Source organism: Manacus candei, unplaced genomic scaffold, assembly GCF_025592945.1.
Source record: "Manacus candei isolate 608988 ecotype Guabito, Panama unplaced genomic scaffold, ASM2559294v1 h1tg000201l, whole genome shotgun sequence".
Lineage (NCBI taxonomy): Eukaryota > Metazoa > Chordata > Aves > Passeriformes > Pipridae > Manacus > Manacus candei.
In genome coordinates this window covers 44,618-71,804 of record NW_026138249.1, presented here as the reverse complement: position 1 = coordinate 71,804, position 27,187 = coordinate 44,618, and the positions used below count along the sequence as shown (strand labels likewise).

The 27,187-nt window shown below is 55.7% G+C and overlaps 1 protein-coding gene and 3 long non-coding RNA genes across 4 annotated transcripts in view; 1 reads left to right on the top strand and 3 right to left on the bottom strand.

Annotated features, from left to right (window-relative positions):
- LOC127464229 (uncharacterized) lies at positions 1 to 5,377 on the bottom strand. Its single transcript, XR_007901251.1, has 3 exons — positions 5,276 to 5,377; positions 861 to 961; positions 1 to 48 (listed from the first exon to the last, which is right to left on the bottom strand). It is a non-coding gene; the product is annotated as an uncharacterized LOC127464229 (long non-coding RNA).
- Positions 3,798 to 8,502, top strand: LOC127464228 (uncharacterized). The gene is made up of 2 exons (XR_007901250.1): positions 3,798 to 3,951; positions 8,372 to 8,502. It is a non-coding gene; the product is annotated as an uncharacterized LOC127464228 (long non-coding RNA).
- A 6,735-nt stretch (positions 8,503 to 15,237) lies between these two features.
- Positions 15,238 to 27,187, bottom strand: part of LOC127464231 (maestro heat-like repeat-containing protein family member 1) — a gene marked incomplete at its 5' end in the record, with an annotated part of 55,179 nt that continues 43,229 nt past the window's right edge. Inside the window, 4 exons of the mRNA XM_051774470.1 lie at positions 15,238 to 15,441; positions 20,574 to 20,639; positions 22,351 to 22,453; positions 26,017 to 26,151. Coding sequence (XP_051630430.1) covers positions 15,356 to 15,441; positions 20,574 to 20,639; positions 22,351 to 22,453; positions 26,017 to 26,151 — 390 coding nt within the window. The remainder of the gene's footprint in view (positions 15,442 to 20,573; positions 20,640 to 22,350; positions 22,454 to 26,016; positions 26,152 to 27,187) is intronic.
- Positions 26,281 to 27,173, bottom strand: LOC127464230 (uncharacterized). The gene is made up of 3 exons (XR_007901252.1): positions 27,066 to 27,173; positions 26,604 to 26,664; positions 26,281 to 26,361 (listed from the first exon to the last, which is right to left on the bottom strand). It is a non-coding gene; the product is annotated as an uncharacterized LOC127464230 (long non-coding RNA).

Here is a 27,187-nt window from a genome sequence, read left to right as displayed (position 1 = left end):
GGGGCGCTGCAGGAACCCGAAATCGCTCCAAATTACCCCAAAAATACACTCCAAAAATAAACTGTAAGTGGGGCAGCTGCAGAGAGTCCTCCGGGTCTCAGGGGGGCGCTGCAGGAACCCAAATCGTCTCAAATTACCCCAAAAATTCACCCCAAACATACACCCAAAATTAAAATGTGAGTGGAGCAGCTGCAGAGAGTCCTCCGGGCCTGAGGGGGGTGCTGCAGAATCCCGAAATTGCCCCAAATTACCCAAAAATTCACCCTAAAATAAACAGTGAGTGGAGCAGCTGCAGAGAGTCCTCCGGGCCTGAGGGGGGCGCTGCAGGATCCTGAAAACGCCTCAAATTACCCCAAAAATACACCCAAAAATAAATACTGAATAGAACAGCTGCAGAGAGTCCTCCGGACCTGAGGGGGGCGCTGCAGGAACCCCGTAGGGTGTGAGGAGCAAAGAACTTTATTTAAAAATAAGTTTATGTACAATGTGTGTGTGAGGGGGGGGGGGACACACGGTCACATTCACGAGGGGGGGCCCGGGGGGGGGCAGGACCCCCCGTTCAACACTGAGGGGGGCGCTGCAGGAACCCGAAATCGCCCCAAATTACCCCAAAAACTCACCCAAAAAATACACTTAAAAATACATCCAAAAATAAACCCTGATTGGAGCAGCTGCAGAGAGTCCTCCGGGCCTGAGGGGGGCAATGCAGGAACCCAAACTCGTCCCAAATGACCCCAAAATTCACACCCAAAATACACCCCAAAAATAACCCCCGAGTGGAGCAGCTGCAGAGAGAACTTCGAGCCTGAGGGGGGTGCTTCAGAATCCTGAAATTGCCTAAAAATACCCCAAAAATTCACCCCAAAAATAAATCCCGAGTGGAGCAGCTGCAGAGAGTCCTCCGGGCCTGAGGGGGGCGCTGCAGGAACCCCAAATCGCCTCAAATTGCCCCAAAAATACACTGAAAAAGCCCCCCCCAAACCTCTTCCAAAACCCCCCAAGTGCCGCCCCCCGAGCGCCAACGAACCCCCTGTGACCCACGGACACCCCGGGAACGGCCGTGGGGGTTTGGGTTGTATTCCAAATGTGCACTTTGGGGGGATTTTGGGGAGGGAGAGGGGGGGAATTGGGGGTCCCGAAGCCCCTCAGATCTCCAGGAGATCGTCCAGGATCTCTGGGGCGGGAGGGGGGGTCAGGGATCATCACCTGCCCCAGCCCACCCCAATCCCAGTCCTACACTTGCTTCCCAAACCTGTCCAACCCCAAACCTGTCCCGGGTGGGACCACCATGGCCAGGGTGCTCCCGAGTTTCTGGGCCAGCTCCCCCTGTCCCAGCCCCACTCCTGTCCCAGCCCCACCCCTGTCCCATCCCTGTCGCCTCCCCACAGACGGTGTCGGAGGTGGTGCCCCTTTTCATGGCCAGCTCCCCCATCCCACACCAGTCCCTGTCCCTGTCCCTGTCCCCTCCCCACAGACGATATCCAGGGTGGTCCCGAATTTCTTGTCCAGCTCCCCCTGTCCCAACCCAACCCCTGTCTCTGTCCCTGTCCCCTCCCCACATACGATATCTGGTGTTGTCCCGATTTCCTTGCCCAGCTCCCCCTGTCCCAGCCCCACCCCTGTCCCTGTCCCCTCCCCACGTCCTTGCCCAGCTCCCCCATCCCCACAGGTGTCCCAGCCCTGTCCCACCCCAGTCCCTGTCCCCGACCCACGGACGATATCCGGGGTTGTCCCAATTTTCTTGCCCAGCTCCCCCTGTCCCTGTCCCACCCCAGTCCCTGTCCCCTCCCCACGGACGATATCTGGTGTTGTCCCGATTTTCTTGCCAGCTCCCCCATCCCCACAGGTGTCCCAGTCCCTGTCCCTGTCCCTTCCCCACAGACAATATCCGGGGTTGTCCCGAGTTTCTTGTCCAGCTCTCCCATCCCACCCCAGTCCCTGTCCCTGTCCCTGTCCCCTCCTCACATACGATGTCCGGGGTGTTCCCGAGTTTCTGGGCCAGCTCCCCCTGTCCCAGCCCCACCCCTGTCCCTGTCCCTGTCCCAGCCCTGTCCCTGTCCCTTCCCCACCTATGATATCCAGGGTGGTCCCGATTTTCTTGCCCAGCTCTCCCATCCCCACAGGTGTCCCAGTCCCTGTCCCTGTCCCCTCCCCACATACGATGTCTGGGGTGGTCCCGAGTTTCTTGCCCAGCTCTCCCATCCCACCCCAGTCCCTGTCCCTGTCCCTGTCCCCTCCTCACATACGATGTCCGGGGTGTTCCCGAGTTTCTGGGCCAGCTCCCCCCGTTCCAGCCCCACCCCTGTCCCTGTCCCTGTCCCTGTCCCTGCCCTGTCCCTGTCCCCTCCCCACGCACGATGTCCGAGGTGGTCCCGATTTTCTTGGCCAGCTCCCCTCTCTCCACGGCGCTCAGGGACAGGAACCTGCCCAGGAGCTCCCCGTCCAGGACGTTCCTGACGGCGTTTTGGAGCAGCCGCCGCTCGGCCTGCAGGAGCCTGGGCAGGGGCAGGGACAGCTCAGGGGCTGCCCCGGGGGACAGGGACAGGGGGGGGACAGGGGAGGGACAGGGGAGGGACAGGGACAGCTCAGGGGCTGCCCCGGGGGACAGGGACAGGGGAGGGACAGGGGAGGGACAGGGGAGGGACAGGGACAGCTCAGGGGCTGCCCCGGGGGACAGGGACAGGGGGGGGACAGGGGAGGGACAGGGGAGGGACAGGGACAGCTCAGGGGCTGCCCCGGGGCACAGGGACAGGGGAGGGACAGGTGGGGGACAGGTGGGGGACAGGGGAGGGACAGGGACAGCTCAGGGGCTGCCCCGGGGGACAGGGACAGGAGAGGGACAGGTGGGGGACAGGGGTGGGACAGGGGAGGGACAGAGGGAGGGACAGGGGAGGGGCAGGGAAGGGACAGGGACAGGGGAGGGACAGGGGAGGGACAGGGGGAGCTCTGCAGCACCCCCTGCAGAACCCTGAGATGGGGGGGAACATGTGAATTACCTGAAGGCCCTGGGGTTGAGCCCGGCCAGGTGGGGCAGGGCAGAGCTCAGGGCAGGGCTGGGGGCTGTGGGACAGGTGTGGGGGATGTGGGACAGGTGAGGGGACTGTGGGACAGATGAGGGGGTTGTGGGACAGATGTTGGGGCTATAGGACAGGTGTGGGTGCTGTGGGACAGGTGTGGGGCTATAGGACAGCTGAGGGGGCTGTGGGACAGGTGAGGGGCTGAGGGACAGGTGAGGGGCTGTGGGACAGGTGAGGGGGCTGTGGGACAGGTGTGGGGGTTGTGGGACAGGTGAGGGGACTGTGGGACAGGTGTGGGGACTATAGGACAGGTGAGGGGGCTGTGGGACAGGTGTGGGGGCTGTGGGACAGGTGAGGGGGCTATAGGACAGGTGAGGGGGTTGTGGGACAGATGTTGGGGCTATAGGACAGGTGAGGGGGCTGTGGGACAGGTGAGGGGGTTGTGGGACAGGTGAGCTCCAGCCCCCCCAGCACCCTGGGGCAGGAACAAAGTGGTTTTCCTTGGGCCCCCCCCCTGAGTCCAAAGTAAAGGGAGAGAGGAAAAAAACCTGCTGGTGGCAGAGCTGCTGCAGTCTGGGCAGGAGTGGTGGTCGCAGTCCAGCTGAGGGGGGTGGTCTCAGTCCGGTTGAGAGCGGGGAGCTGCAGTCCTCTCCTGGATCCCACCAGTGGTGGAAAGGTCCCGAAACCCCAGGTTTATATATTCTCCAGGTCAGGCAGGAATGGTCAGTCCTCCCCTCAGAGCGGGGAATTCCATAAAAGGATGGTCAGTCCCTCCCCTCAGAGCAGGGAATTCCATAAAAGGATGATCAGTCCCTCCCCTCAGAGCAGGGAATTCCATAAAAGGATGATCAGTCCTCCCCTCAGAGCGGGGAATTCCATAAAAGGATGATCAGTCCCTCCCCTCAGAGCAGGGAATTCCATAAAAGGATGATCAGTCCCACCCCTCAGAGCGGGGAATTCCATAAAAGGATGATCAGTCCTCCCCTCTTAAAGAGGGAATTCCATAAAAGGATGATCAGTCCCTCCCCTCAGAGCAGGGAATTCCATAAAAGGATGATCAGTCCCTCCCCTCAGAGCGGGGGAATTCCATAAAAGGGTCTGAGGCTGCTCAGTCCATAAAAGGGTAGGGGGGGTGCTCAGGAACATCCCCCTCCCCACCTCCCAGGCCTCTCCTGACAACAGTTTTTGGGACAATGGCCTGGAAGGCCGTGGAATGCCCAGTTTTGGGCTGCACCCACCCGGGGATGAATCGGTCCCAGCTGTTCTAACCAGGACACCCAGCCTCCCAAATTCAGGGGGAGGGGGGTTCGGGTTGGATTCTTCCCCCCCAAAAACCCTTCAGTTTGGGACCCTCAACCCCCCAAATCCCCCCCACCCCAAACCAGGTGCTGTGTTTGTTCTCCCAGTGCAGGATGGGGGTCCCCAGTCCCACCCCATTCCCACCCCAGAGCCCCCAAGTTTACTCAGGACCCTCCTCTGCCTTTAATTTTAATTTAAATTTACTCAGGACCCTCCTGTGCCTTTACCTCTAATTTAAGTTTACTCAGGACCATCCTGTGCCTTTACTTTTAATTTAAATTTACTCAGGACCCTCCTGTGCATTTATTTCTAATTTAAATTCACTCAGGACCATCCTGTGCATTTCATTTTAATTTAAATTCACTCAGGACCCTCCTGTGTATTTATTTCATATTTAAATTTACTCAGGACCATCCTCTGCCTTTACTTTTAATTTAAATTTACTCAGGACCCTCCTCTGCATTTTATTTTAATTTAAATTTACTCAGGACCCTCCTGTACCCCCCCCCCCGTGCAGACAAAGAGGTGTCAAACCCCGGAGGGAGTGAGGAGCAAAGAACTTTATTTAAAAATAAGTTTATGTACAATGTGTGTGTGAGGGGGGGGGACACACGGTCACATTCACGAGGGGTGGGCCCGGGGGAGCAGGACCCCCCGTTCAGCACTGAGGCGGGCGCTGCAGGAAACCGAAACCGCCCCAAATTACCCCAAAAACTCACCCAAAAAATACACTTAAAAATACATCCAAAAATAAACCCTGATTGGAGCAGCTGCAGAGAGTGCTCCAGGCCTGAGGGGGGCAATGCAGGAACCCAAACTCGTCCCAAATGACCCCAAAATTCACCCCCAAAATACACCCCAAAAATAACCCCCGAGTGGAGCAGCTGCAGAGAGAACTTCGAGCCTGAGGGGGGTGCTTCAGAATCCTGAAATTGCCTAAAAATACCCCAAAAATTCACCCCAAAAATAAATCCCGAGTGGAGCAGCTGCAGAGAGTCCTCCGGGCCTGAGGGGGGCGCTGCAGGAACCCCAAATCGCCTCAAATTGCCCCAAAAATACACTGAAAAAGCCCCCCCAAACCTCTTCCAAAACCCCCCAAGTGCCGCCCCCCGAGCGCCAACGAACCCCCTGTGACCCACGGACACCCCGGGAACGACCGTGGGGGTTTGGGTTTTATTCCAAATGTGCACTTTGGGGGGATTTTGGGGTGGGAGAGGGGGGGGATTGGGGGCCCCGAAGCCCCTCAGATCTCCAGGAGATCGTCCAGGATCTCTGGGGCGGGAGGGGGGGTCAGGGATCATCACCTGCCCCAGCCCACCCCCAATCCCAATCCTACACTTGCTTCCCAAACCTGTCCGACCCCAAACCTGTCCGACCCCAAACCTGTCCGACCCCAAACCTGTCCCGGGTGGGACCACCATGGCCAGGGTGCTCCCGAGTTTCTGGGCCAGCTCCCCCTGTCCCAGCCCCACTCCTGTCCCAGCCCCACCCCTGTCCCATCCCTGTCGCCTCCCCACAGACGGTGTCGGAGGTGGTGCCCATTTTCTTGGCCAGCTCCCCCATCCCACACCAGTCCCTGTCCCTGTCCCTGTCCCCTCCCCACATACGATATCCAGGGTGGTCCCAATTTTCTTGCCCAGTTCCCCCTGTCCCTGCCCTGTCCCCTCCCCATGGACAATATCTGGGGTTGTACCGATTTTCTTTGCCAGCTCCCCCATCCCACCCCTGTCCCTGTCTCTGTCCCTGTCCCTGTCCCCTCCCCACATACGATGTCCGGGGTGGTCCCAATTTTCTTGGCCAGCTCCCCCTGTCCCTGTCTCACCCCTGTCCCTGTCCCTGTCCCTGTCCCTGTCCCTGTCCCTGTCCCTGTCCCTGTCCCTGTCCCTATCCCTGTCCCTGTCCCCTCCCCACATACGATATTTGGTGTTGTCCCAATTTTCTTGCCCAGCTCCCCCTGTCCCAGCCCCACCCCTGTCCCTGTCCCCTCCCCACGTCCTTGCCCAGCTCCCCCATCCCCACAGGTGTCCCAGTCCTGTCCCACCCCAGTCCCTGTCCCCAACCCACAGACGATGTTGGGGGTTGTTCAGATTTTCTTGCCCAGCTCCCCCTGTCCCTGTCCCTGTCCTGTCCCTGTCCCCTCCCCACGGACGATGTCCAGGGTTGTCCCGATTTTCTTGCCAGCTCCCCCATCCCCACAGGTGTCCCAGCCCTGTCCCACCCCAGTCCCTGTCCCCTCCCCACGGACGATATCTGGTGTTGTCCCGATTTTCTTGCCAGCTCCCCCATCCCCACAGGTGTCCCAGTCCCTGTCCCTGTCCCTTCCCCACAGACAATATCCGGGGTGGTCCCGAGTTTCTTGCCCAGCTCCCCCATCCCACACCAGTCCCTGTCCCTGTCCCTGTCCCCTCCTCACATACGATGTCCGGGGTGTTCCCGAGTTTCTTGCCCAGCTCCCCCTGTCCCAGCCCCACCCCTGTCCCTGTCCCTGTCCCAGCCCTGTCCCTGTCCCCTCCCCACGCACGATGTCCGGGGTGGTCCCGATTTTCTTGGCCAGCTCCCCTCTCTCCACGGCGCTCAGGGACAGGAACCTGCCCAGGAGCTCCCCGTCCAGGACGTTCCTGACGGCGTTTTGGAGCAGCCGCCGCTCGGCCTGCAGGAGCCTGGGCAGGGGCAGGGACAGCTCAGGGGCTGCCCCGGGGGACAGGGACAGGGGGGGGACGGGGGAGGGACAGGGGTGGGACAGGGGAGGGACAGGGGGGGACAGGGACACCTCAGGGGCTGCCCCGGGGGACAGGGACAGGGGGGGGACAGGGGAGGGACAGGGGAGGGACAGGTGGGGGACAGGGGAGGGACAGGGACAGCTCAGGGGCTGCCCCGGGGGACAGGGACAGGGGGGGGACAGGGGAGGGACAGGGGAGGGACAGGGACAGCTCAGGGGCTGCCCCGGGGGACAGGGACAGGGGGGGGACAGGGGAGGGACAGGGGAGGGACAGGGACAGCTCAGGGGCTGCCCCGGGGGACAGGGACGGGGGAGGGACAGGGGAGGGACAGGGGAGGGACAGGGGTGGGACAGGGGTGGGACAGGGGAGGGACAGGGACAGCTCAGGGGCTGCCCCGGGGGACAGGGACAGGGGAGGGACAGGGGAGGGACAGGTGGGGGACAGGGGTGGGACAGGGGAGGGACAGAGGGAGGGACAGGGGAGGGGCAGGGAAGGGACAGGGACAGGGGAGGGACAGGGGAGGGACAGGGGGAGCTCTGCAGCACCCCCTGCAGAACCCTGAGATGGGGGGGAACATGTGAATTACCTGAAGGCCCTGGGGTTGAGCCCGGCCAGGTGGGGCAGGGCAGAGCTCAGGGCAGGGCTGGGGGCTGTGGGACAGGTGTGGGGGCTGTGGGACAGGTGTGGGGCTATAGGACAGCTGAGGGGGCTGTGGGACAGGTGAGGGGCTGAGGGACAGGTGAGGGGCTGTGGGACAGGTGAGGGGGCTGTGGGATAGGTGTGGGGGTTGTGGGACAGGTGAGGGGGCTGTGGGACAGGTGTGGGGGTTGTGGGACAGGTGAGGGGACTGTGGGACAGGTGTGGGGACTATAGGACAGGTGAGGGGGCTGTGGGACAGGTGTGGGGGCTGTGGGACAGGTGAGGGGGCTATAGGACAGGTGAGGGGGTTGTGGGACAGATGTTGGGGCTATAGGACAGGTGAGGGGGCTGTGGGACAGGTGAGGGGGTTGTGGGACAGGTGAGCTCCAGCCCCCCCAGCACCCTGGGGCAGGAACAAAGTGGTTTTCCTTGGGCCCCCCCCCTGAGTCCAAAGTAAAGGGAGAGAGGAAAAAAACCTGCTGGTGGCAGAGCTGCTGCAGTCTGGGCAGGAGTGGTGGTCGCAGTCCAGCTGAGGGGGGTGGTCTCAGTCCGGTTGAGAGCGGGGAGCTGCAGTCCTCTCCTGGATCCCACCAGTGGTGGAAAGGTCCCGAAACCCCAGGTTTATATATTCTCCAGGTCAGGCAGGAATGGTCAGTCCTCCCCTCAGAGCGGGGAATTCCATAAAAGGATGATCAGTCCCTCCCCTCAGAGCGGGGAATTCCATAAAAGGATGATCAGTCCCTCCCCTCAGAGCGGGGAATTCCATAAAAGGATGATCAGTCCCTCCCCTCAGAGCGGGGAATTCCATAAAAGGATGATCAGTCCTCCCCTCTTAAAGAGGGAATTCCATAAAAGGATGATCAGTCCTCCCCTCAGAGCGGGGAATTCCATAAAAGGATGATCAGTCCCTCCCCTCAGAGCGGGGAATTCCATAAAAGGATGATCAGTTCCTCCCCTCTTAAAGAGGGAATTCCATAAAAGGATGATCAGTCCCTCCCCTCAGAGCGGGGAATTCCATAAAAGGGTCTGAGGCTGCTCAGTCCATAAAAGGGTAGGGGGGGTGCTCAGGAACATCCCCCTCCCCACCTCCCAGGCCTCTCCTGACAACAGTTTTTGGGACAATGGCCTGGAAGGCCGTGGAATGCCCAGTTTTGGGCTGCACCCACCCGGGGATGAATCGGTCCCAGCTGTTCTAACCAGGACACCCAGCCTCCCAAATTCAGGGGGAGGGGGGTTCGGGTTGGATTCTTCCCCCCAAAAACCCTTCAGCTTGGGACCCTCAACCCCCAAACCAGGTGCTGTGTTTGTTCTCCCAGTGCAGGATGAGTCCCCCAGAGCCCCCAGACCCTCCAAATCCCCCCTACACCTCAAACCAGGTGATGTGTTTGTTCTCCCAGGTGCAGGATGGGGGTCCCCAATCCCACCCCAATCCCACCCCAGTGCCCCCAAAGCCCCCTTCCCTAAACCAGGTGATGTGTTTGTTCTCCTAGTGCAGGATGGGGGTCCCCAATCCCACCCCAGAGCCCCCAGACCCCCCAAATTCCCCCTCCCCAAACCAGGTGCTGTGTTTGCTCTCCCAGGTGCAGGATGCTGGTCCCCAATCCCACCCCAATCCCCCCCCAGTCCCACCCCAGACCCCAAAAACCCCAGCCTGGGGGGTCCCACCAGCAGAACCAGGACCACACTGGTCTTCCCCTCGGGATAAAGGGGGGGGAAAAACCCAGGATCTCCTTCCAGAGGGCCCCCCCCCCCAGCCCCAATGACCCCCCCAGACCCCCTCATGCAGATAAAGAGGTGTCAAACCCCTCTGCCTTTACTTTTAATTCAAATTTACTCAGGACCCTCCTCTGCCTTTAATTTTAATTTAAATTTACTCAGGACCATCCTGTGCCTTTACTTTTAATTTAAATTTACTCAGGACCCTCCTGTGCATTTATTTCTAATTTAAATTTACTCAGGACCATCCTGTGCCTTTACTTTTAATTCAAATTTACTCAGGACCCTCCTGTGCATTTATTTCTAATTCAAATTTACTCAGGACCCTCCTCTGCCTTTACTTTTAATTTAAATTTACTCAGGACCCTCCTGTACCCCCCCCCCCGTGCAGACAAAGAGGTGTCAAACCCCCTGGAGGGAGTGAGGAGCAAAGAACTTTATTTAAAAATAAGTTTATGTACAATGTGTGTGTGTGAGGGGGGGGGACACACGGTCACATTCACGAGGGGGGCCAGGGGGGGCAGGACCCCCCGTTCAGCACTGAGGGGGGCGCTGCAGGAAACCGAAACCACCCCAAATTACCCCAGAAATTCACCCAAAAATGCACTTAAAAATACATCCAAAAATAACCCCCGAGTGGAGCAGCTGCAGAGAGTCCTCCGGGCCTGACGGGGGTGCTGCAGAAACTCGAAATCGCCCCAAATTACCCCAAAAATTCACCCCAAAAATAAATCCTGAGTGGAACAGCTGCAGAGAGTCCTCTTGGCCTGAGGGGGGCGCTGCAGGAACCCCAAATCGCCCCAAATTACCACAAAAAAGCACCCCAAAAATAAACCTCAGATGCCCCCAAATCCTCCCTCCCCAAACCAGGTGTTGTGCTTGTTCTCCCAGGTGCAGGATGAGCCCCCCAGAGTCCCCAGAGCCCCCTGACCCTCTTCAAATCCCCCCCTCCCCAAACCAGGTACTGTGTTTGTTCTCCCAGTGAAGGATGACCCCCCCAGAGCCCCCAGACCCCCCAAATCACCCCCTACTCAACCAGGTGCTGTATTTGCTCTCCCAGTGCAGGATGGGGGTCCCCAATCCCACCCCAGAGCCCCCAGACCACCAAAATCCCCCCTCCCCAAACCAGGTGCTGTGCTTGTTCTCCCAGGTGCAGGATGGGGGTCCCCAATCCCACCCCAATCCCACCCCAATCCCCCCCCAATCCCACCCCAATCCCACCCCAGACCCCCAAAACCCCAGCCTGGGGGGTCCCACCAGCAGAACCAGGACCACACTGGGCTTCCCCTCGGGATAAAGGGGGGGAAAAAAACCGGGATCTCCTTCCAGATGGGCCCCCCCCCAGTCCCAGTGTCCCCCCCAGTCCCTCCCCATGCAGATAAAGAGGTGTCAAACACCTCTGCCTTTACTTTTAATTCAAATTTACTCAGGACCCTCCTCTGCCTTTAATTTTAATTTAAATTTACTCAGGACCATCCTATGCCTTTACCTCTAATTTAAATTTACTCAGGACCGTTCTGTGCATTTATTTCTAATTTAAATTTACTCAGGACCCTCCTCTGCCCTTACTTTTAATTCAAATTTACTCAGGACCGTTCTGTGCATTTATTTCTAATTTAAATTTACTCAGGACCCTCCTCTGCCCTTACTTTTAATTCAAATTTACTCAGGACCCTCCTGTGCATTTATTTCTAATTTAAATTTACTCAGGACCCTCCTGTGCCCCCCCCCGTGCAGACAAAGAGGTGTCAAACCCCGGAGGGTGTGAGGAGCAAAGAACTTTATTTAAAAATAAGTTTATGTACAATGTGTGTGTGAGGGGGGGGGACACACGGTCACATTCACGAGGGGGGGCTCGGGGGGGGGCAGGACCCCCCTGATCAGCACTGGGGGGGTTGGAAGCAGCAGTGAGGGGGGTCAGGATCCATCCTGTTCCCAGGATTGTGCCAGCCCAGGGATCTGGGTCGGGGTGCAGCCCCTTCCCCTCATCCCAGAGACCCCAAACGGGGCTGGGTGTGCCCCCCGTGTGCCCCCCGTGTGCCCCCCATCCAGAGGGAGCCGGGCAGGGAAGGGCAGGAAGACGTGGCAGTGCCCGGGGGGCCACAGTGGTGGGGAGGGACCCCCCTCCAGTATTGCTGTGGATGGAGTTGGGGGGGCTCCAGGGCTCCCAGGATCCAGGGATGGGGGTCTCCAGGATCTCCAGGGCTCCCAGGATCTGACCCAGGGGGTCTCCAGGGCTCCCAGGAACCAGGGATGGGGGTCTCCAGGATCTCCAGGGCTCACAGGATTTGACCCAGGGGGTCTCCAGGGCTCCCAGGATCTGATCCAGGGGGTCTCCAGGATCTCTAGGGCTCCCAGGAACCAGGGATGGGGGGCTCCAGGAACTCCAGGGCTCCCAGGATCCAGGGATGGGGGTCTCCAGGATCTCCAGGGCTCCCAGGATCTGACCCAGGGGGTCTCCAGGATCTCCAGGGCTCCCAGGATCCAGGGATGGGGGTCTCTGGGATCTCCAGGGCTACCAGAATCTGAGCCAGGGGGTCTCCAGGATCTCCAGGGCTCACGGGATCTGACCCAGGGGGTCTCCAGGGCTCCCAGGATCCAGGGATGGGGGTCTCCAGGAACTCCAGGGCTCCCAGGATCTGACCCAGGGGGTCTCCAGGATCTCCAGGGCTCACAGGATCCAGGATGGGGGTCTCCAGGATCTCCAGGGCTCACAGGATCTGACCCAGGGGGTCTCCAGGATCTCCAGGGCTCACAGGATCTGACCCAGGGGGTCTCTGGGATCTCCAGGGTTCCCAGGATCCGACCCAGGGGGTCTCCAGGATCTCCAGGGCTCACAGGATCCAGGATGGGGGTCCCAGGATCTCCAGGGCTCCCAGGATCTGACCCAGGGGGTCTCCAGGGCTCCCAGGATCCAGGGATGGGGGGGCTCCAGGATCTCCAGGGCTCACAGGATCTGACCCAGGGGGTCTCCAGGGCTCCCAGGATCTGACCCAGGGGGTCTCCAGGATCTCTAGGGCTCCCAGGAACCAGGGATGGGGGTCTCCAGGAACTCCAGGGCTCCCAGGATCCAGGGATGGGGGTCTCCAGGATCTCCAGGGCTCCCAGGATCTGACCCAGGGGGTCTCCAGGATCTCCAGGGCTCCCAGGATCCAGGGATGGGGGTCTCTGGGATCTCCAGGGCTACCAGAATCTGAGCCAGGGGGTCTCCAGGATCTCCAGGGCTCACGGGATCTGACCCAGGGGGTCTCCAGGGCTCCCAGGATCCAGGGATGGGGGTCTCCAGGAACTCCAGGGCTCCCAGGATCTGACCCAGGGGGTCTCCAGGATCTCCAGGGCTCACAGGATCCAGGATGGGGGTCTCCAGGATCTCCAGGGCTCACAGGATCTGACCCAGGGGGTCTCCAGGATCTCCAGGGCTCACAGGATCTGACCCAGGGGGTCTCTGGGATCTCCAGGGTTCACAGGATTTGACCCAGGGGGTCTCTGGGATCTCCAGGGTTCCCAGGATCCGACCCAGGGGGTCTCCAGGATCTCTAGGGCTCCCAGGAACCAGGGATGGGGGGCTCCAGGAACTCCAGGGCTCCCAGGATCCAGGGATGGGGGTCTCCAGGATCTCCAGGGCTCCCAGGATCTGACCCAGGGGGTCTCCAGGATCTCCAGGGCTCCCAGGATCCAGGGATGGGGGTCTCTGGGGTCTCCAGGGCTACCAGAATCTGATCCAGGGGGTCTCCAGGGCTCCCAGGATCCAGGGATGGGGGTCTCCAGGATCTCCAGGGTTCCCAGGATCTGAGCCAGGGGGTCTCCAGGATCTCCAGGGCTCACGGGATCTGACCCAGGGGGTCTCCAGGGCTCCCAGGATCCAGGGATGGGGGTCTCCAGGAACTCCAGGGCTCCCAGGATCTGACCCAGGGGGTCTCCAGGATCTCCAGGGCTCACAGGATCCAGGATGGGGGTCTCCAGGATCTCCAGGGCTCACAGGATCTGACCCAGGGGGTCTCCAGGATCTCCAGGGCTCACAGGATCTGACCCAGGGGGTCTCCAGGATCTCCAGGGCTCACAGGATCTGACCCAGGGGGTCTCTGGGATCTCCAGGGTTCCCAGGATCCGACCCAGGGGGTCTCCAGGATCTCCAGGGCTCCCAGGATCCAGGGCTGGGGGGCTCCAGGATCTTCAGGGCTCCCAGGATCTGACCCAGGGGGTCTCCAGGGCTCCCAGGATCCAGGGATGGGGGTCTCCAGGATCTCCAGGGCTCACAGGATCTGACCCAGGGGGTCTCCAGGGTTCCCAGGATCCAGGGATGGGGGGCTCCAGGATCTCCAGGGTTCCCAGGATCCAGGGATGGGGGTCTCCAGGAATTCCAGGGCTCCCAGGATCTGACCCAGGGGGTCTCCAGGAACTCCAGGGCTCCCAAGATCTGACCCAGGGGGTCTCCAGGAACTCCAGGGCTCCCAGGATCCAGGGATGGGGGTCTCCAGGATCTCCAGGTTTCCCAGGATCCGACCCAGGGGGTCTCCAGGATCTCCAGGGCTCCCAGGATCTGACCCAGGGGGTCTCCAGGGCTCCCAGGATCCAGGGATGGGGGGCTCCAGGAACTCCAGGGCTCCCAGGATCCAGGGATGGGGGTCTCCAGGATCTCCAGGGCTCCCAGGATCCCATCCAGGCTCTCCAGGGCTCCCAGGATCCCATCCAGGGCTCCCAGGGTCAGATCCAGGCTCTCCAGGGCTCCCAGGGTCACATCCAGGGCTCTCCAGGGTTCCCAGAATCCCATCCATGGCTCACAGGATCCCATCCATGTCTCCCAGGGTCAGATCCAGGCTCTCCAGGGTTCCCAGGATCCCATCCAGGGGGTCTCCAGGGGCTCCCAGGATCAGATCCAAGCTCTCCAGGGACTCCCAGGGTCAGATCCAGGGGGTCTCCAAGGGCTTCCAGGATCCCATCCAGGCTCTCCAGGGGCTCCCAAGATCACATCCAAGGAGTCTCCAGGTCTCCCAGGATCCCATCCAGGGACTCCCAGGGTCACATCCAGGCTCTCCAGGGCTCTCAAGATCACATCCAGGGGGTCTCCAGGGCTCCCAGGGTCAGATCCAGAGGGTTTCCAGGGGCTCACAGGATTCCATCTAGGGGGTCTCCAGGGTCACAGGATCCGGTCCAGGCTCTCCAAGGGTTCCCAGGATCCCGTCCAGGGGTTCCCAGGGTCACATCCAGGCTCTCCAGGACTCCCAGGGTCACATCCAGGGGGTCTCCAAGGGCTTCCAGGATCCCATCCAGGGGCTCCCAGGGTCAGATCCAGGGCCCCCCCTTGATCAGATCCAGGCTCTCCAGGGCTCCCAGGGTCAGATCCAGGACCCCCCCTTGATCAGATCCAGGCTCTCCAGGGACTCCCAGGGTCACATCCAGGCTCTCCAGGGTTCCCAGGATCCCATCCAGGCTCTCCAGGGCTCCCAAGATCACATCCAGAGGGTCTCCAAGGGCTTCCAGAATCCCATTCAGGGGCTCCCAGGATCAGATCCAGGCTCTCCAGGGACTCCCAGGATCACATCCAGAGGGTCTCCAAGGGCTCCCAGGATCCCCTCCCTGGCTCCCAGGATCAGATCCAGGCTCTCCAAGGACTCCCAGGATCCCCTCCCTGGCTCCCAGGATCAGATCCAGGCTCTCCAAGGACTCCCAGGATCCCCTCCCTGGCTCCCAGGATCCCATCCAGGGGCTCACAGGGTCACATCCAGGCTCTCCAGGACTCCCAGGATCACATCCAGAGGGTCTCCAAGGGCTCCCAGGATCCCATCCAGGGGCTCCCAGGATCAGATCCAGGCTCTCCAGAGCTCCCAGGATCCCATCCAGGCTCTCCAAGGACTCCCAGGATCCATCCCTGGCTCTCCAGGATCCCAGGATCCCATCCAGGCTCTCCAGAATCCCAGGATTCCATCCAGGGGGTCTCCAGGATCCCAGGATCCCCTCCGTGGCTCACAGGATCCTCACCAGCCGGCCCAGCGTCTCGGCCACCTTGACACGCACGGCGGGCACGGGGTCCTTGAGCAGCAGGTTCAGGGCTGGAGGAAAGGGGAAAAGGAAATTTGAATTGACTCAGGACCCTCCTGTGCATTTATTTCTAATTTAAATTTACTCAGGACCCTCCTGTGCATTTATTTCTAATTTAAATTTACCCAGGACCATCCTGTGCATTTAATTTTAATTTTAATTGACTCAGGACCATCCTGTGCATTTACTTTTAATTTAAATTTACTCAGGACCATCCTCTGCCTTTAATTCAAATTTAAATTTACTCAGGACCCTCCTGTGCATTTATTTCTAATTTAAACTGACTCAGGACCATCCTGTGCCCTTAATTTTAATTTATATTTACTCAGGACTCACCTGTGTCTTTACTTTTAATTTAAATTTACTCAGGACCATCCTGTGCATTTCAGTTTAATTTAAATTTATTCAGGACCCTCCTCTGCCTTTACTTTTAATTTAAATTTACTCAGGACCATCCTGTGCCTTTACTTTTATTTAAATTTACTCAGGACCCTCCTCTGCCTTTACTTTTAATTTTAATTTACTCAGGACCATCCTGTGCCTTTACTTTTATTTAAATTTACTCAGGACCCTCCTCTGCCTTTACTTTTAATTTAAATTTACTCAGGACCCTCCTGTGCCTTTTCTTTTAATTTAAATTTACTCAGGACCATCCTGTGCATTCCATTTTAATTTAAATTTACTCAGGAACATCCTGTGCCTTCACCTCTAATTTAAATTTACTCAGGACCCTCCTCTGCCTTTACTTTTAATTTAAATTTACTCAGGACCATCCTGTGCATTTAATTTTAATTTAAATTTACTCAGGACCCTCCTGTGCCTTTACCTCTAATTTAAATTTACTCAGGACCCTCCTCTGCCTTTACTTTTAATTTAAATTTACTCAGGACCATCCTGTGCATTTATTTCTAATTTAAACTGACTCAGGACCATCCTGTGCCTTTACTTTTAATTTAAAATTACTCAGGACCCTCCTCTGCCTTTACCTCTAATTTAAATTTACTCAGGGCCCTCCTCTGTCTTTACTTTTAATTTAAATTTATTCAGGACCCTCCTGTGCATTTAATTTTAATTTAAATTTACTCAGGACCCTCCTCTACCTTTTATTTTAATTTAAACTTACTCAGGACCCTCCTGTGCCTTTATTTCTAATTTAACCCGGGGCAGTTCCCTCAGCCCAGGCCTCCCTTTCTGCTGGAAAGGACCAACGGAAAACAGAGTTTTCCCCTTTTTTAGTCTTTTTTCAGCTCCCCCTTGGAAGGCTCCGAAAGTTTCCGTGGGTTTTTTTATTTTTATTATTCTTTTTTTTTTGGTTTTAAACCAGAGCCTGTGATGAGGTCACCGGTGACAAAGGGGGGGGAAAAAATCCCTGAAATCCAGGAAAATGACTCAATTCTGCTCCCAAAATGCCACTGGATCTGGGGGGAGGGGGAGGAGGGGGGTTTATTTATTTATTTATAATATATATAAATATATACTTATATATATTTATATACATTTTAATATATTTATATACATTTTTATATATTATATCATATAATATTTATATATATTATATTATATATTACATTATATTATATATTATATCTTATTCTTTATATATTTTTATATATATATAAATAATATATAAATAACATATACATTTATATCTAAATATATATTTATGTATATTTCTATATATATACAGAATATATAAATATTATATATTTATATAAAAATATATTTATATACTTATATTATATCATATCACATTATATTATATTATATTATGCTTTATATATATTTTACATATATATAATAAATAAATAATATATATATTTATATCTAAATATATATTTATGTATATTTCTATATATAAAGAATATATAAATATTATATATATTTATATAAAATATATTTATATACTTATAATATATTATATCATATCACATTATATTATATTATATTATATATTATGCTTTATATATATTTATATATATATGAATAATATATAAATAATATATATATTTCTACCTAAATATATATTTATGTATATTTCTAGATATAAAGAATATATGAATATTATATCTATTTATATATAAATACATTTATATACTTATATTATATTATATCATATCACATTATATTATATTGTATTATATTATAAATTATATTATGCTTTATATATATTTTACATATATATAAATAATATATAAATAATATATATATTTCTATCTAAATATATATTTATGTATATTTCTATATATATAAAGAATATATAAATATTATCTATATTTATATATAAATATATTCATATACTTATATTATATCATATCACATTATATTATATTGTATTATATTATAAATTATATTATGCTTTATATATATTTTTATATATATAAATGATATATAAATAATATATATATTTATGTCTAAATATATATTTATGTATATTTCTAGATATAAAGAATATATAAATATTATATCTATTTATATATAAATACATTTTTGTACTTACATTATATTATATCATATCAAATTATATTATATTATATTGTATTATAAATTATATTATGCTTTATATATATTTTTATATATATAAAAATAATATATATATTTCTATCTAAATATATATTTATGTATATTTCTATATATATACAGAATATATAAATATATATATTTACATATAAATATATTCATATACTTATATTATATCATATCACATTATCTGATATTGTATTACATTATAAACTATATTATGCTTTATATATATTTTACATATATATAAATAATATATAAATAATATATATCTTTATGTCTAAATATATATTTATGTATATTTCTAGATATAAAGAATATATAAATATTATATATATTTATATATAAATATATTCATATACTTATATCAGATTATATTATATTGTATTATATTATAAATTATATTATGCTTTATATATATTTTTATATATATAAATAATATATATATTTATATCTAAATATATATTTATGTATATTTCTATATATAAAGAATATATAAATATTATGCATATTTATATATAAATACATTTATATACTTATATTATATCATATCACATTATATTATATTGTATTATAAATTATATTATGCTTTATATATATTTTACATATATATAAAGAATATATAAATAATATATATATTTCTATCTAAATATATATTTATGTATATTTCTATATATATAAAGAATATATAAATATTATCTATATTTATATATAAATATATTCATATACTTATATCATATCACATTATATTATATTATATTGTATTATAAATTATATTATGCTTTATATATATTTATATATATATATAAATAATATATGTAATTATGTCTAAATATATATTTATGTATATTTCTATATATATAAAGAATATATAAATATTATATATATTTATATATAAATATATTCATATACTTATATCATCTCACATTATATTATATTATATTGTATTATAAATTATATTATGCTTTATATATATTTTACAATATATATATAATATATAAATAACATATATATTTATATCTAAATATATATTTATGTCTATTTCTCTCTATATAAAGAATATATAAATATTATGTATATTTATATATAAATATATTTATATACAAATTTATATTTATATATAAATATATAGTTATATATAATATTTATATATCAATATATTTATATATAATATTCATATATAAATATATATTTATACATAAATATATATTTATATAGAATATTTATATATTTTTTTGAGCATCTCCTCCTGAAGGACCCCCCAAATCCCAGATCCCAGCAGGGATTGGGAATCTCCCGGATCCCAGCAGGGATTGGGAATCTCCTGGATCCCAACAGGAATTGGGAATCTTCAAGATCCCAGCAGAGATTGGGGTTTTTCCAGATCCCAGCAGGGATTAGGAATCTCCCAGATCTCAGCAGGGATTGGGGCTCTCTTTGGGCTCTCCTGGATCCCAGCAGGGATTGGGAATCTCCTGGATCCCAGCAGGGATTGGGAATCTCCTGGATCCCAGCAGGGATTAGGGCTCTCTTTGGGAATCTCCTGGATCCCAACAGGGATTGGGAATCTCCTGGATCCCAGCAGGGATTGGGAATCTCCTGGATCCCAGCAGGGATTGGGAATCTCCTGGATCCCAACAGGGATTGGGAATCCCCTGGATCCCAGCAGGGATTGGGAATCTCCTGGATCCCAACAGGGATTGGGGTTCTCTTTGGGAATCTCCTGGATCCCAACAGGGATTGGGAATCTCCTGGATCCCAACAGGGATTGGGGTTTTTCCAGATCCCAGCAGGGATTGGGAATCTCCCAGATCTCAGCAGGGATTGGGGCTCTCTTTGGGCTCTCCTGGATCCCAGCAGGGATTGGGAATCTCCTGGATCCCAGCAGGGATTGGGAATCTCCTGGATCCCAGCAGGGATTGGGAATCCCCTGGATCCCAGCAGGGATTGGGAATCTCCTGGATCCCAGCAGGGATTGGGAATCTCCTGGATCCCAGCAGGGATTGGGAATCTCCTGGATCCCAGCAGGGACTGGGAATCTCCTGGATCCCAGCAGGAATTGGGGCTTTTCCAGATCCCAGCAGGGATTGGGAATCTCCTGGATCCCAGCAGGAATTAGGGCTCTCTTTGGGAATCTCCTGGATCCCAACAGGGATTGGGAATCTCCTGGATCCCAGCAGGGATTGGGAATGTCCTGGATCCCAGCAGGGATTGGGAATCTCCTGGATCCCAGCAGGGATTGGGAATCTCCTGGATCCCAGCAGGGATTGGGAATCTCCTGGATCCCATCAGGGATTGGGAATCTCCTGAATCCCAGCAGGGATTGGGAATCTCCAAGATCCCAGCAGGGATTGGGGTTTTTCCAGATCCCAGCAGGGATTGGGAATCTCCTGGATCCCAGCAGGGATTGGGAATCTCCTGGATCCCAGAAGGGATTGGGGCTTTTCCAGATCCCAGCAGGGATTGGGGCTCATCCCAACCGTGGAATTCCGGCTCCAGGGGCTCTCCAGGAGGTTGGGGACGCTCCCAGAGTCCCCCCAGGGGGAATGGGATCCCCCCGGAGCCTCAGAGCTTTGGGGACAGCTGGGGGGGACCCCAAATTTGGGGGGTTGGAGCCCCATCTCACCCGAGATGAGCTGGTCCAGGTCCAGCTGCTGGCAGTGCTCCTCCTCCACGTGCAGCACCAGGAAGCCTGCAGGGAGAATTCCAGAGGGAGGGATCGGCCTGGGGGCCCCCCACACACACCCAGGAGCCCCCCAAAACCACCCCAAATACCCCAGAGCTACCCCAAATACACCAGAGCTACCCAAAATACCCCCAAACCACCCCAAATACCCCAGAGCCATCCAAAATACACTCAACTACCCCAAAAACAGCCCAAATACCCCAGAGCCACCCAAAATACCCCAGAGCTACCCAAAATACTCCAGAGCCACCCAAAATACACCAGAGCTACCCAAAATACCCCAGAGCTACCCAAAATACACTCAGCCCCCCTAAAACAGCCCAAACCACCCCAAACACCCCAGAGCTACCCAAAATACCCCAGAGTTACCCAAAAAACACTCAATCCCCCCTAAAACAGCCCAAACCCACCCCAAACATCCCCAGAGCTTCCCAAAATACCCCAGAGCTACCCCTAAAACAGCCAAAACCACCCCAAATACCCCAAAACCACCCCAAATACCCCAGAGCCATCCAAAATACACTCAACTACCCCAAAAACAGCCCAAACCACCCCAAATACCCCAAAACCACCCCAAATACCCCAGAGCTACCCAAAATACACCAAAACCACCCCAAATACCCCAGAGCCACCCAAAATACCCCAGAGCTACCCAAAATACACTCAATCCCCCTAAAAGAGTCAAAACCACCCCAAATACCCCAGAGCCACCCAAAATACACTCAACTCCCCCTAAAACAGCCCAAACCACCCCAAATACCTCAGAGCTACCCAAAATACCCCAGAGCTACCCAAAATACACTCAATCCCCCTAAAACAGCCCAAACCCACCCCAAATATCCCCAGAGCTTCCCAAAATACCCCAGAGCTACCCCTAAAACAGCCAAAACCACCCCAAATACCCCAAAACCACCCCAAATACCCCAGAGCCATCCAAAATACACTCAACTACCCCAAAAACAGCCCAAACCACCCCAAATACCCCAAAACCACCCCAAGTACCCCAAAATCACCCCAAATACCCCCAGAGCTACCCAAAATACCCCAGAGTTACCCAAAATACACTCAATCCCCCCTAAAACAGTCAAAACCACCCCAAATACCCCAGAGCTTCCCAAAACACCCCAGAGCTACCCAAAATACCCCAGAGCTACCCAAAATACACTCAATCCCCCCTAAAACAGCCCAAAGCACCCCAAATACCCCCAAACCACCCCAAATACCCCAGAGCTACCCAAAAGACACTCAGCCTCCCCTAAAACAGCCCAAACCACCCCAAATACCCCAGAGCTACCCAAAATACACTCAACTCCCCCTAAAACAGCCCAAACCACCCCAAATACACTCAGCCCCCCTAAAACAGCCCAAACCACCCCAAACCCCCCTTGGGGACCCGATGTCACCCCCCGGTGACAAAGGTCACCTCGGGGTGACCCCAAGGGGAGGTGACTTGGTGACCCCAGGGGGTGACAGCACCAGGGACCGCCTGGGGACAAGGCTGAGGTCAAGGGAACCCCAAAACCCCCCAAAACCACCCCAAAGCCCCCCTTGGACGGATATTTGCCCCCCTTGGGGGTTGGTGGCACCATTTGGGGACATCAAAGTGTTTCTGCCCCCAGGCTGGGCTGGGTGACTTGGCTGCCTCCAGGGACCCCCCCAGGACCCCCCCAGGACCCCCAGGCCAGGGGTCAGGGGTCAGGGGTCAGGGGGGGCTGACCGATGAACATGGGGGCGGCTGCCCGGATGTCCCCCCAGGGGCTCTTGAAGTAGAAGAGGTTGGTGGAGACGAGGCGGTTCAGCAGCTCGGGGTAGCTCTGCATCTGCGGGGACAGCGGGGGACAGAGGGGGACAGAGGGGACGTCAGGGGACATGGGGGGACAGGGAGGGACATGGGGGGACACACGGGGGACAGCGGGGACATGGGGGGACAGGGAGGGACATGGGGGGACAGTGGGGACAGGAGGGACATGGGGGGACATGGGGGGACATGGGGGGATATGAGGGACATGGGGGCACATGAGGGACATGGGGGGACAGGGAGGGACAGAAGGGACATGGGGGGACAGAAGGGACATGGGGGGACATGGGGGGACAGGGAGGGACACACGGGGGACAGGAGAGGACAGGGAGGGACATGGGGGGACATCAGGGGACAGGAGGGGACGTCAGGGGACATGGGGGACGTCAGGGGACATGGGGGGACAGGAGGGGGACAGTGGGGACGTCAGGGGACAGGAAGGACATGGGGGGACATGGGGGGACATGAGGGGACAGGGAGGGACATGGGGGGACAGAGGGGACATCAGGGGATGGGAGGGACATGGGGGGACACACAGGGGACAGGAGGGACATGGGGGGACAGGAGGGACAGGGAGGGACAGGGAGGGACAGGAGGGACATGGGGGGACATGAGGGGACAGGAGGGGACATCAGGGGACATGGGGGGACAGGGAGGGACAGCGGGGACATCAGGGGATGGGAGGGACACACGGGGGACAGCAGGGACAGGAGGGACATGGGGGGACAGGGAGGGACACAGGGGGGACATGAGGGACACACGGGGGACAGGAGGGACATGGGGGGACAGCGGGGAGAGGGAGGGACATGGGGGGCACAGGACATGGGGGGACAGGAAGGACATGGGGGGATATGAGGGGACATGGGGGGACAGGGAGGGACACACGGGGGACATGGGGGACATGGGGGAACAGGAGGGACAGGGAGGGACATGGGGGGACAGGAGGGACAGGAGGGGACAGGGAGGGACATGGGGGGACAGGAGGGACATGGGGGGACAGGAGGGACATGGGGGGACAGGAGGGGACAGGAGGGACAGGAGGGGACAGGAGGGACAGGAAGGACATGGGGGGACAGGAGGGACATGAGGGACAGGGAGGGACATGAGGGGACAGGAGGGACAGGGAGGGACATGGGGGGACAGGAGAGGACATGGGGGACAGCGGGGACATGAGGGGACAAGAGGGACATGGGGGGACATGAGGGACATGGGGGGACATGGGGGGACAACGGGGACATGAGGGGACATGGGGGGACAGGAGGGACACACAGGGGACAGGAGGGACAGGGAGGGACATGGGGGGACAGGACATGGGGAGACATCAGGGGACAGAGGGGACATCAGGGGATGGGAGGGACACACGGGGGACAGCGGGGACAGCGGGGATATGAGGGGACAGGGAGGGACATGGGGGACATGGGGGGACAGGGATACACAGGACATGGAAGGCAGGAAGGGCAGCCCCAACAGTGGTCCTGTCCCCACAACCCTCACAGCCCCTTTCCTGTCCCCATAGCCCCATCCCTGATCCCACAGCCCCATCCCTGATCCCACAGTCCCTCCCAGTCCCCACAGTCCCTTTCCTGTCCCCACAGCCCCATCCCTGTCCCCACAGCCCCATCCCTGTCCCCACAGCCCCCTCCCTGATCCCACAGCCCCATCCCTGTCCCCACAGCCCCCTCCCTGTCCCCACAGCCCCCCGGTGTCCCCACAGCCCCATCCCTGTCCCCACAGTCCCATCCCTGTCCCCACAACCCCATCCCTGATCCCACAGCCCCATCCCTGTCCCCACAGCCCCCTCCCTGTCCCCACAACCCCATCCCTGATCCCACAGCCCCATCCCTGTCCCCACAGCCCCCTCCCTGTCCCCACAGCCCCATCTCTGATCCCACAGCCCCATCCCTGATCCCACAGCCCCATCCCTGATCCCACGGCCCCCTCCCTGTCCCCACAGCCCCATCCATGTCCCCACAGCCCCCTCCCTGTCCCCACAGCCCCTTCCCTGTCCCCACAGCCCCCCGGTGTCCCCACAGCCCCATCCCTGATCCCACAGCCCCTCCCTGTCCCCACAGCCCCCTCCCTGATCCCACAGCCCCCTCCCTGTCCCCACAGCCCCCCGGTGTCCCCACAGCCCCCTCCCTGTCCCACATCCCCCTCCCTGTCCCCACAGCCCCACCACTGATCCCACAGCCCCCTCCCTGTCCCCACAGCCCCCCAGTGTCCCCACAGCCCCCTCCCTGTCCCCACAGCCCCATCCCTGATCCCACAGCCCCCCGGTGCCCCCACAGCCCTCCTCCCTGTCCCCAGAGCCCCCCGGTGCCCCCCTGGCCCTCATGAGGTGCTTGCAGACGTGGTTGAGGAACTCCCCGAAGTGCAGCCCAACCCCATCCCTGTCCCCATTCCCACAGCCCCCTCCCTGATCCCACAGCGCCATCCCCGATCCCACAGCCCCATCCCTGTCCCCACAGCCCCTCCCTGATCCCACAGCCCCATCCCTGTCCCCACAGCCTCATCCTTGTCCCCAGAGCCCCATCCCTGTCCCCACAGCCCCCTCCCTGATCCCACAGCCCCATCCCTGATCCCACAGCCCCCTCCCTGTCCCCACAGCCCCCTCCCTGTCCCCACAGCCCCTCCCTGTCCCCACAGCCCCCTCCCTGATCCCACAGCCCCCTCCCTGTCCCCACAGCCCCCCGGTGTCCCCACAGCCCCATCCCTGATCCCACAGCCCCCTCCCTGTCCCCACAGCCCCCCGGTGTCCCCACAGCCCCCTCCCTGTCCCACATCCCCCTCCCTGTCCCCACAGCCCCACCACTGATCCCACAGCCCCCTCCCTGTCCCCACAGCCCCCCAGTGTCCCCACAGCCCCCTCCCTGTCCCCACAGCCCCATCCCTGATCCCACAGCCCCCCGGTGCCCCCACAGCCCTCCTCCCTGTCCCCAGAGCCCCCCGGTGCCCCCCTGGCCCTCATGAGGTGCTTGCAGACGTGGTTGAGGAACTCCCCGAAGTGCAGCCCAACCCCATCCCTGTCCCCATTCCCACAGCCCCCTCCCTGATCCCACAGCGCCATCCCCGATCCCACAGCCCCATCCCTGTCCCCACAGCCCCTCCCTGATCCCACAGCCCCATCCCTGTCCCCACAGCCTCATCCTTGTCCCCAGAGCCCCATCCCTGTCCCCACAGCCCCCTCCCTGATCCCACAGCCCCATCCCTGATCCCACAGCCCCCTCCCTGTCCCCACAGCCCCCTCCCTGTCCCCACAGCCCCATCCCTGTCCCCACAGCCCCCTCCCTGTCCCCACAGCCCCATCCCTGATCCCACAGCCCCCTCCCTGTCCCCACAGCCCCCTCCCTGTCCCCACAGCCCCATCCCTGTCCCCACAGCCCCATCCCTGTCCCCACAGCCCCATCCCTGATCCCACAGCCCCCCGGTGTCCCCACAGCCCCCTCCCTGTCCCCACAGCCCCATCCCTGATCCCACAGCCCCATCCCTGATCCCACAGCCCCCTCCCTGTCCCCACAGCCCCCCGGTGCCCCCACAGCCCCCCTCCCTGTCCCCAGAGCCCCCCGGTGCCCCCCTGTCCCTCACGAGGTGCTTGCAGACGTGGTTGAGGAACTCCCCGAAGTGCAGCCCCCTGTCCTGGTGCAGGTGGTTCAGGAACATGTCCCGCAGCCCCTCACAGCCCAGGCTGGGCCCGCACATCCGCAGCGCGAACTTGCACGCCTGGGGCACACGGGGCGGGGGGTTTGTGGTGGGTACCCGGGCTGGCACCTCCCCGGGACCCCCACAGGGGCACACGGGGGGGTTTGGTGGTGGGTACTGGGGCTGGCACCTCACTGGGACTCCTTTGTGGTGGGTACCGGGGCTGGCACCTTACTGGGACCCCCACAGGGGCACACGGGGGGGTTTGGTGGTGGGTACTGGGGCTGGCACCTCACTGGGACTCCTTTGTGGTGGGTACCGGGGCTGGCACCTCCCCGGGACCCCCACAGGGGCACACGGGGGGGTTTGGTGGTGGGTACTGGGGCTGGCACCTCACTGGGACTCCTTTGTGGTGGGTACCGGGGCTGGCACCTCCCCGGGACCCCCACAGGGGCACACGGGGGGGTTTGGTGGTGGGTACTGGGGCTGGCACCTCACTGGGACTCCTTTGTGGTGGGTACCGGGGCTGGCACCTTACTGGGACCCCCACAGGGGCACACGGGGGGGTTTGGTGGTGGGTACTGGGGCTGGCACCTCACTGGGACTCCTTTGTGGTGGGTACCGGGGCTGGCACCTTACTGGGACCCCCACAGGGGCACACGGGGGGGGTTTGGTGGTGGGTACCAGGGTTGGCACCTCACTGGGACCCCCACAGGGGCACACGGGGGGGTTTGTGGTGGGTACTGGGGCTGGCACGCCCCCCCGGAACCCCACAGGAGCCTAGAGGGGGATGGTAGTGGGTACTGGGGCTGGCATTTCGTTGGGACCCCTTTGTGGTGGGTACTGGGGCTGGCACCTCACTGGGACTCCTTTGTGGTGGGTACCAGGGCTGGCACCTCCCCAGGACCCCCACAGGAGCCTGGAGAGGGAGGTTGGTGGGTACTGGGGCTGGCACCTCACTGGGACCCCTTTGTGGTGGGTACTGGGGCTGGCACCTCACTGGGACTCCCTTGTGGTGGGTACTGGGGCTGGCACCTCACTGGGACCCCCACAGGAGCCTGGAGGGGGGTTTGTGGTGGGTACTGGGGCTGGCACCTCACTGGGACTCCTTTGTGGT